General features: G+C 44.1%; 1 protein-coding gene across 1 annotated transcript; it reads right to left on the reverse strand.

Annotated features, from left to right (window-relative positions):
- Nucleotides 1-10,206: 10,206 nt before the first annotated feature.
- LOC117719922 (large ribosomal subunit protein eL38) lies at nt 10,207-10,486 on the reverse strand. The gene has a single exon (XM_034518375.2). It carries the CDS (start codon nt 10,425-10,427, stop codon nt 10,215-10,217), a length of 213 nt encoding a protein of 70 aa, XP_034374266.1. The 5' UTR covers nt 10,428-10,486; the 3' UTR covers nt 10,207-10,214.
- Nucleotides 10,487-11,331: the final 845 nt, after the last annotated feature.

Genomic DNA, 11,331 nt, shown 5'->3' on the forward strand with positions numbered 1-11,331 from the left:
TGCCTGCTGAGCCAGCATAGAGACATGAATTTGGGTCTCTGACTCGTGGGTAAGCAGCCAGGCATGCTGGTACAAGTAACTCCAGTGCTTTCAGCATTACAGAGAGGGCAGATCATATGGGCTCAGTGGACAGCCAGGCATGCCAAAATGGGAGCTGCAGGTTCAGTGAGAGACTCTATCTCAAAAACCAAGGTGGATGGGGCTAAAGAGGTGTCTCAGCAGTTAATCACTCTTGCTATCCTTTCAGAGGACCCTGGCTGGGCTCACGGCATCTTACACGGATTAGAACAGTCCGGAATTCAGTTCCAGGTAATTGACACCCTCTTAGGGGCTCCATGAGGAACAGACACACATGTAGAACACACATTCAGGCAAATGCATATGCACATAAAATAAAAATAAAAGACCTTTTTTTTTGTATTTATTTATGTATTTATTTATTTATTTGGTTTTTTCGAGACAGGGTTTCTCTGTATAGCCCTGGCTGTCCTGGAACTCACTCTGTAGACCAGGCTGGCCTCAAACTCAGAAATCCACCTGCCTCTGCCTCCCAAGTGCTGGGATTAAAGGCGTGCGCCACCACTACCTGGCTTGTTTTATTTTTTGAGACAGGTTTTCTCTGTGTAGTTTTGGATGTTCTGGAACTTGATTTGTAGACCAGGCTGGCCTCAAATTCACAGAGATTCACCCGTGCCTCCCAAGTGCTAGGATTAAAGACATGCTCACTGTCCAGCATGAAATAAATAAATCTTAAATACAAATCAAACAAAAACAAACAAAAACAAAACAAGGGAGAAAGCCAGAAAAAATGGCTTACTGAGTAAAAACCATGCTTTCTGCCAAGCCTGATGGTCTGAGTTCAACAGTAGACAGGCAGGATTGCTTTCTGTGAGCTATCTTCTGACTTCCACACATGCTATGACATACATAGATGCACCCACAACATACACTCTTACAAATAAATGTGATGATGATGGCAGTGGTGGTGGTGATGGTGGTGGTGGTAGTGATGATGATGATGGTGGTGGTGGTGATGATGATGGTGGTGATGATGGTGGTGGTGGTGGTGGTGGTGGTGGTGGTGGTGGTGGTGGTGATAGAACCTTAGAAAAAGACACTTGACTTCTGGTGTCCGTGCATGAGTAAGCACACCTGTACACACATGCAAACAAACACACCACAGACAGAGACACAGACCACACAAGATTAGTTCCGTGCTTTCAGAGTTCACAGGTTCCCAGATGAGTGGAAACAGGTAGAACTGTGTCTGAAGCCATGGAAGCACTGCTATGACCTAATAAAAAGGAACCAGCTTCGTACTATAGGAATCCTCCTAAGGCAATCCTTCTGAATGAACAAAGCCTCAGTATATAGCCTTGACTAGCCTGGAATTCATCACATAGTTCAGGCTGATGTCAAATTCAAAGAAATCCTCCAGCATCTGCCGTCCAAATGTTGAGGTTAAAGGCATACATCATCAAGCCCAGACAGTATTTAATTTTAATTAATTAATTAATTTTGGGGGGGTTTGGAAACAGGGTTTCTCTGTATAGCCTTGGCTGTTCTAGAACTTACTCTGTAGACCAGGCTGGCCTTGAACTCATAGAGATCCGCCTGCCTCTGCCTCCTGAGTGCTGGGATTAAAGGTGTGCGCCATCACTGATGGGCCTTAATTTTTTCTTAAAACCAAAACAACTGGGCTGGAGAGATGGCTCAGCAGTTAAGAGCACTGATTGCCCTTCCAGAGGTCCTGAGTTCAATTCCCAGCAACCACATGGTGGCTCACAACCATCTGTAATGGGATCAGATGCCCTCTTCTGGTGTGTCTGAAGACAGCTACAGTGTACTCCTATACATAAAATAAACAAATGTTTCATTAAAAAAAAAAAAAACAAAAAAAAAAACCTAACCAAACCAAAACAAAACAAAAATCAGAGTCTCAGATAATTTAGCTGGTCTTGAAGTCACTATGTAGCTAGACATTATCAAACCCAGAGTTTTGAGTATGCCAGAGAAGCACTCGACCAACAGAGCCACGTCTTCAGCCTTCAAGTTAGAAATTTATACCCATGGGTTTAGAATGGGGTACACTGTGCTGAAAGAGATAGGGGCCACTTAAAGGGGACAGAAAGAAAATAAACTCTGAGCCTTTACCTTGAAGCCCACTGAGAGCATACTTCAGTGGCTCTGTGATAAAATGGTAGATTAGGTCCCAAAGCTGGGATGTTTACAGACAAGGGGCCCGTGACTAAACCAAGCTAAAAACAGCATGGCTCATGGCAGTCACACACTCTCCCAACGAAATCAGGAAAAGCTGTTAACTAGAAAAATCCTTGTCGCATGAGGTGCCATTGGTGAGGTCTCAGAATCAACTTCAATATCAACCTGTCAGAACTAAATCACAGCCTTTGTTCTTTGTTGACCTGAAAATTCCTAATTTTGGAGGTCCCACAGCTGGGCCATGCATTATTGACCTTCCAGGGGACTGCAGGAGAGAAGAGGTCTGATGTGGGTTACGGTAACGGTTGCCTAGGTTACGTCTCAGAACTTGAAGGAGACCTTTGAACAACCCTGGCTTTTCACTGTAACCTCCAGATAACATCTGATGGATGACTAAAGTGACATAAAAGGCTTGGCACGCATCTTTGTGTCATGGCTGTTCCCTTTGCTCCTTAACCCTGCGGTCAAATTCTTCCAAGCTTTACACGTAGACGCGGAGATCATTTCAAATGCTGCACCCAAGGGCTGGGGAAGATGTCACTGTTGATAAAGTGTCTGCCCTATCTATAAACCTGGGACCTGAATTCAGATCCCCAGAGCCCACATAAAAAGCTGTGTGTAGAGACATGCGCCGGTAACTCCAGCAATGGGGGGATGGGAGGAGGAGATGGTGAAGTCTTTGAAGCCAGGGAGCTTAGCCAATCTCAAAAACATAGATGGAGGAAAGACAGTAGATTTCAGCCTTGGGTTTTCACACCTGTGCTCACACACATGCATGCAATTTGCCACCTACACTAACAAGTACATATAGCACACACACACACACACACACACACACACACATTTTCTCCATGACTATAATACATTTTGGTGGGTTTGGTTTTTTTTGTTTTGTTGTTTTTTCTTCGAGACAGGGTTTCTCTGTGTAGTCCTGGCTGTCCTGGAACTCACTCTGTAGACCAGGCTGGCCTCGAACTCAGAAATCTGTCTGCCTCTGCCTCTCAAGTGCTGGGATTAAAGGCGTGCACCACCACCGCCCCGGCTGTGTGTTTGTTTTTAAGACAAGGTCTCACACTGTAGCCCAGGCTGATCAATAACTCAGTGATGCTCCTGCTTAGCTTCCTGTGAGCTGGGATTAACAGGCGTGAACCACCACGCCCAGCATGCTGCAGGATTAACTTGACCATTGTCCACTGGCCCTGATATGTGAACCTCATTCTGTCCCTCAGTCTTCTCATTAAGACCCAAAACAAGCACAGGCCTGGATGGTTGTGAAAGATGATGACATCAACAGGAGGTGAAGCTCAACAGTTCCTGAGTCGAGTCATGGCCTTTAGCCTGTAAACCTTAAGGCAGGAATGTGTGCACACAAACAAACACCAGGCATGTAGGCAGATATTTGTAATTTCAGCTTTTATGAGGCTGCAGCAGTAGACTGAAATGAACTAGAGACCAGCCTGGGCTACATATTAGACTTTGTCCCTAGATTAGCATATAAACAAACAAACAAATAGAACAAATAAAAGGAAAACATGTGCCCATGACCACCAGACCATTACCAAACTTAGATGTACTTGGAAAAATTAGCGAGCATCTGCCATTTCTTGGTCCAGTGAGCAGCTACCATTATCTCTCTTGGCTGTCCTTGCAATTAGAGGTGAGGTCCTCCAGGAAGTCCTCCAGCAAGTCCTCCATCTCGGGCCTAAGTCCCAGTAAAGAAGCCTCCCTTGCCTGTCTTGGTTGTAATGGGTGGCTTTTTTTTAATGCCACAAATTCCTGCTGCCAGGTAACAATGCCACCCCTGGCCACAGGAAGAATTCCAGGTTATGTTTAGGATGAAACATGAAGACAGGGCCTTCTTTTTTTTTTTTTTTTGTTTTTGTTTTTGTTTTTTTTTTTTTTTTTTTTTTTCCCTAATTGACACAAGGCAGGGCAGGGCAACCAGCTTTGGGTCAGAGTATTTGAATAATTTCAGCAGGAATTGGGTTGTAGATGGACTAGCTAACTGGTACCTGGCCCTTGGATGATTTAGGTCACATGACACATTGGCTTGGTGTGAGAGCTGGAAAAGAGGCAGGTGGATGTGGGATTTACAGGTTTACATGTGAAAGGCACACTCCTGGGCTAATTCCCTGCTCTCAAGTCTACAAGCTGCTCATGGTGCTGAAACGACCACTTTTGACTCCCTCTTGTGAGTCGTTTACTTTGCTTTCGATTAGAGACCTTCAACTGATACATTATTCAAAGACAGTTGCTTGAGTTTCTTCAAGAAATAAAGAAATCTCAGCCTGGCAGTGGTGGCGCACGCCTTTAATCCCAGCACTTGAGAGGCAGAGGCAGGCAGATTTCTGAGTCTGAGGCCAGCCTGGTCTACAGAGTGAGTTCCAGGACAGCCAGGGCTACACAGAGAAACCCTGTCTTGAAAAACAAAAACAAACAAACAAAAAAGAAATCTCTGAGGGCTCACCCTAATGAACATTGTCTCTGTTTTGTTTGTTTGTTTGGTTTTTCGAGATAGGGTTTCTCTGTGTAGCCCTGGCTGTCCTGGAACTTACTCTGTAGACCAGGCTGGCCTCAAACTCAGAAATCTGCCTGCCTCTGCCTCTCACATGCTGGGTTTAAAGGTGAGTGCCACCACCATCCGGCTTTTTTCTTTTCTTTTCTTTTTTTTTTTGATTCATTTCTCTCAAGAAGTCCTGATAACTATTATAAAAACACATCATTGTCATTCTTTTAAGCGATCAGGAATCAGAGTCAGGCAGATTCAGATCTTGGTGAGTTTGATGTCAGCCTGGTGTATATAGCAAGGTCTAGGCCAGCCAGAAATACACAGTAGTGACAGCTTGTCTCAAACAACAAAACAAAACAAATGAGACAAACAACAAAGAAACAAAGTAACACACACACAATGTATGTTGAAGAAAACCTGGGCAGGTGCAGTGTGCACATCTAAAATCTCAGTTTATGAGAGGCTAAAGCGGGAGGATTGCTCTGTGAGTTTGAGGCCAATATGGGATCCATATTGTGAAAACTCCCACTAACAAGGGAACCAGGGATTGATTTAAACTGGGAGGGGGGAGGGGAAGGGGAGGGAGAAAGAGAGAGAGAGAATTCTGTTTCCTTCTGTAGCTCTATGCTTCTATCTGTGTTTCTTTTCTGTCAGTCTCAGAGGGGGAGCTAGGATTTAAAACAGAAGCAGAGAACAGAAAGTTGTAGAGTAAAATCTTCCATTATATAAAAACAAAGACCTCCCAAAAGGGTGCCTGTTTTTTGCTCCAAGAATCCCACGTCTTTGTAGAAGGCCATATTCCTAAGCCAAGGCTCAGTTGTATTGTCTTCAGCTCCTGGCGGAGCCTCAAAGTAAAGCTTCTCTAGGGCTGGCAACTTCTTCCCATCTGAGTGAACATAATTGGGCCTAAAGTTTCCGTTATTTGGTTCTTGTCTTAATAAATGAGTAATTCCTCCAGAGGCAGAAACTTTCCAGGCTCCTTGTGAACCGCTTGCCTTTGGCCTGGCTCTGGGAGTGTTCATCTCTAAAATACCGCTTCTGGTCTGGATGTTGTCTACAAAGTGTTTTTAAAATGTGGCTTCATCTTCCTTCTGAACCACAGCAGAGAGAACACACTGTTTCCTTTCTGAGAACAATGACTAGAGAGAACAAGAATCATGGCTATCAGGAGAGGCACTGGGAACTTCTGTCCAAAGGTTGCTATGGAGAAAGACATTCGGAACCTTGGCACTGGCGGACGATCCATGTTTGCCGTCTCAACTCACTTCCCAAACTTGGATTAATTCTAAATCCTCACAAGGCAGTTTAGTAATAACTATAAAATACTTATCATAACTACAAATAGCAAATTAAATATATGTACTGAAACTACAGGATTTTTTTTTTTTTTTTTTTTTTTTTTTTTGAGACAGGGTTTCTTTGTGTCCTGGAACTGGAACTAGCTCTGTAGACCAGGATGGCCTTGAACTCACAGAGATCCACCTGCCTCTGCCTCCCAAGTGCTGGGATTAAAGGCAACCTTTCAGAATTCAGCCTGCTTTCTTACACAACCCAAGACCTCATGCCCAGGGGTGACACCACCCACAGTGAGCTGGCCCCTCCCACATTAATCATTGTTCAAGAAAATGCCCAACTGGCTTGCCCACACTGGTCAGTCTGATAGATGGTTTTTCTCAGTTAAAGTTCTTCTTCTCAGATGACTGTGGCTTGTGTCAAGCCAACAAAAACCAACTAGCACAACAATCTAGTGAGTACTTGTGTTACAGCAATATTGATAAGAACAGGATTATTGCTGGAGGGGGGTAGTGCTCCACTTCAATCCCAGTATTTGGGGGGCAGAGGCAGGTGGATCTCTGTGAGTTCCAGTCCAGGACAGCCAAAGCTACACAAAGAAACCCTGTCTGTGGAGGTTGGGGAGGGAACAAACAAGATTATTAAATACTACTGAATACCAGGGACCCTCAGGTTGTATCTGTGCGGTTGGATACTTTGCAGCTGTTCAAAGAGCCTGTGTTTATATATTGAAGTTGTGTTGCTGAAAAACACCAAAAGGAAACAAACTGAGAAACAATGACAATACAATGGATTCTGGTAGTTGTAGGGTGGGGTTGGCACAGGTTCTTGCTTGTTATGTAGCCCTGGCTCCCCCTGAACTTGCACAGTCTCCTTTCGCTGCATCTCAAATGCTCGGATTAGGGGTGTATAGCATGACCGGCCTCTGCAGAGGTTTTTGACTCTGGATATGTGTTACAATCACCAAGGGAATTTAAAAACCATAACTGAGACTCCCTTCCCCAATGGTTGTAGTTTGTATTCGTTAGACAGCTTCTGCAGCTAATTCTAATGTGCAGCCAAACTAGAAACGAACTGGTTCATGGTATGTGGGCCCTCTGATTATCCTGGAAATTGAGTCATGTCCTTCTGACTGTACACATAGCTGGAAGGAAACACAATGGTTCATCTCAAGTGACACTCACCCTTCTGTCTATGTACCCATGTATCCATGCAAACTTCAGAACAACATGCTGAACACTTGTGTAGTGGTTACAGTCACCCTGATTTTGAGGAGTTTGTTGAACTCAAGAGAAAGAAATTTTAATAATAACCCACAATGATGAATGCTACATTAGAAACGTATGTAGAATGTGTTTCCTTCTTAAATGATTGGAATTCCCTGTGCCAAGGAAGTTTCTGATGCTGTGCATTTCCCTCCGTGGGATAGGCTCGTAAAGGTGGGTCTACGATGCGCAGGACATGGCAAAAGAGGCAAAGAGCACGGAATATTATTCTACATCAAAACAGACCCCCAACTCCTCCAGTAAATTTTCCACACACGGATAAGGTCTCTATATTCATAAAAAATATGATCACATTAAATTGACTGAGCCCAACATCATTCCTGCCGCTCTCACAATCCAGCTGCTAAATTTGCAATACATTTGTTTCAATTCAGCAAACATTGTATCTCTCCATTCAAGGCACCAAGCTAGGTGCTGAGAGGTAGAGCTGAGCCATTGGACAGGACGCTCTGCATGCTCACGTTGCCCACAGCCTCCTTCAAAGCAAGCTGCCAGCTCCTTATGCAAAGGCCATCCGAGGTAGAAACAAACACGCTGACTCTAATCAGAGTGCCATTAACTGTGGGTAGAGAGCGATATGAGATTAACCAGTGAGACACAGGGAATGGGATTTGAGAAGTATACAGTTTCCTTTGGCAAAGAAAGGCATACTACCAAGAAGGGGAAAAAAGTGTGAGGATGTAAAGGTTTGCCATTACACAGAGTCGGAATGACTCTAAGTAACACGGATGAATGGAGGAAGGAAGATGGTAAGAGACTCCGTCAGATGGTGACATGAATTTAGGCCTATCCGGCTGTCATGAGGACTCATGGCAATGCATCTATGTTTGTGAAAGGAAAAGTCAATGGCAAGAGAAGGATTATAGTTTGCCCTTATGAGGTGCAAAGAGACAAGAAAGTCTAGAGAACTAGGTAAAGAACTCGGTTCAGTGGCTAAGAGCATTTGTTGTGAAAGTTTAAATACCTGCCACCCTTGTGCATAGTCCACACAGCACGGCTATTGCAGCGGTGTGGAAAAGCAGTAAGGTGGTGTGCTGGTGTGAATCGGTATGGCTCCCACAGACTCATGTGTTTGAATGCTTGGCCCATAGGGAGTGGTACTCTTAGGAGGTGTGGCCTTGTTGGAGTGGGTGTGGTCTTATTGGAAGACATGTGTCCCCATGAGGGCAGGCTTTGAGGTCTCCTATGCTCAAGCTACATCTAGTGTGACACACAATCCCCTTCTGCTGCTTGTGGATCCAGATGTAGAACTGTCAGCTCCTTCTCCAGCACCATGTCTGCCTGCATGCTGCCAAGCTTCCTGCCATAACGATAAAAGACAGAACCTCTGAACCTGTAAGCCAGCCCCAATTAAATGTTTTTCTTTATAAGAGTGGCCGTGGTCATGGTGTCTCTTCACTAGCAGTGAAACCTTAACTAAAACAGATGGCCTGACCAGAGCTACAGTTGTAAGGAGGAGTGACGAGAGTCTCACTTGAACATGGTAGAACAGGGAGAGGGAGGGATCACAGAGACAACAGAACAAAGTGCAGTAGAGAAGAGAAGGCCCAAAGGAAGTGCAGTTATTTAGGTTTTTTTTTTTTTAATTGTTGTTGGTTTGTTTTAAGATTTATTTATTTATTTAATGTATATGAGTACACTGTAGCTGTCTTTAGACACACCAGAAGAGGGCATTGGATCCCATTACAGATAGTTGTGAGCCACCATGTGGTTGCTGGGAATTGAACTTAGGACCTCCTTGGGAAGAACAGTCAGTGCTCTTAACCTCTGGGCCATCTCTCCAACCCAATTATTCAGTTTTTGATTGGGTTGAATCTGAAGTGTGGATGAGATATCCAAAAAGAGAGGGAGTAAAAAGCTAATGTGTAGACATGGGATTCCAGACAGAGAGACAGAGAGATAGAGAAAGAGTGTTGAAAGCATTGATTCATACATTAAAGATGATTTATTGCAGAAACGTGTTGCATGCCAGAGTTTTAGTCAATAATAGACTAAATACATGAGCCTGGTCCCACAAAACTATGCTGCCTAGTGATGTCACAGCTCTTTTGTGATGTATATGAGTGCTCTATGATACCTGCACAGTCACTAGATCACCTAGCCATGCTTTGTTTGTTTGTTTGCTTGCTTGCTTGAGTGAGGGTCTCACTATGCAACCCTGGCTGGCATGGAACTTACTGTGTAGATCAGGCTAGCTTAAATTGGCAGTTATCCTCCTGCCTCCACCTCTGGGATTAAATGGATGTGCTCCTTCATAGCCAGCTCTAACCATGCATTTGTCACCATGTGCCTCAGCACTGATACATAATCACATGGGTGGATTCATGACTTTTATCCCAGGAGTCAAATTTGAGTCAGCAAAACTTAAAACTTGCTTCTCAACTTTAGTGTGCTTGGTACAGACCTTCTGTTTCTATTTACAATGATGATCCATTGTCCATTAGAACAGTGAGATTCAGAGCCACAGGACAGCACAAACAATGCCTGACAGACAGATAGTACAAATAGCGACTTACCTCTTTCAGGGGTACACTTCTAAGCCAGTAGTATATAGTGGTCAGGAAAGGGAAAACTCAAGGAAGTGAACCGTAAGGACAGTTGGAGTTGAAGGATGGTGTCTTAGTCAGGGTTTTATGGCTGTGATGAAACACCCTGACCACAAAGCAAGTTGGGGGAGAAGGGGTTTATTTGGCTTACACTTCCAGATCACAGTCCATCACTAGAAGAAGTCAGGACAGGAAGAAGTCAGCTGGGCTGGAACCTGGAGGCAGGAGCTCATGCAGAGGCCATGGAGGATGCTGCTTACTGGCTTGCTCCTCATGGCTTGCTCAGTCTGCTTTCTTTCTTTCTTTTTTTTTTTTTTTTTTCTTTTCAGGGCTTTTAATAGTCATATGCAGGGGTCTGGTTCATTTCAGCTCCTTCACTGCCAAACCTGGGGGTAGAGACTGCTTCAGTTTCTCTGCCTTCTCCTTGTCTGTGATGACCAGGGTGTAAAGGTACCTGCTGCAGCGGACCTTGAACTTCACGTTATCCTTGTTCTTCTTGATCTTGACGGATTTGGCGTCCTTCCGCCGGGCTGTGAGCAAAAAGTCCTTGATTTCCTCAATTTTCCGAGGCATGACGACGGGCGTTCGGGTCTGGCATCCTCACCCCGGCTGTGGATTGCCTTGGATCTCTCAGTCTGCTTTCTTATAGAACCCAGGACAACCAGCCCAGGGATGGCACCACCCACAGTGGTGGGCCCTCCCCCATTGATGACTAATTGAAAAAATGCCTTACAGCTGAATCTCATGGAGGCATTTCCTCAAGGGAGGGTCCTTCATCTCTGAGGACTTGTGTCAAGTTGACACATGAAACCAGCCAGAACATGCAGCAAAAAGAGAAACAGGACAAAGTGGGTGAGTGGAGTTGCTCTGCAGGTAAAAAAAACCCTTGCTGGGCCAGTCAGACAGCCCGAGTTGGAGCCTCAGAGCCTATGTAAAAAAGAGGGTTATACATCTGCAATCCCAGCATTCCTAGTGTGGCCTGGAAGCTTGGAGGATTGTGGGACATCGAGCTTGGAGTGTGTGGCACATTAGAAACAAGAGAGATTCTGCATTAAAGCATGGCAGGAGAACTGACTCCTGAAAGTTGTTCCCTGACCACATACACACAACATATTGAGGGGCACCTGTTTCCACACTTATATATTATGCTTATACACATGAGCATGATATACAATATCATACACATACATATATACATACACACATATACATACATATATATACACTATACATATACATATGTACACACATACATATATACATACATATACACACATACACATATATACACACACATATATGTACATACACATATATACACACATACATATATATACATACATATACACACATACACATATGTGTACACACACATATATACACACATACATTACACACATATATACATATATATACACTATACATACACATATATACACGTATATACACACATACATATATGTACATACACACATAT

The sequence above is a fragment of the Arvicanthis niloticus genome, chromosome 14, assembly GCF_011762505.2.
Source record: "Arvicanthis niloticus isolate mArvNil1 chromosome 14, mArvNil1.pat.X, whole genome shotgun sequence".
NCBI classification, from domain to species: Eukaryota; Metazoa; Chordata; class Mammalia; order Rodentia; family Muridae; genus Arvicanthis; species Arvicanthis niloticus.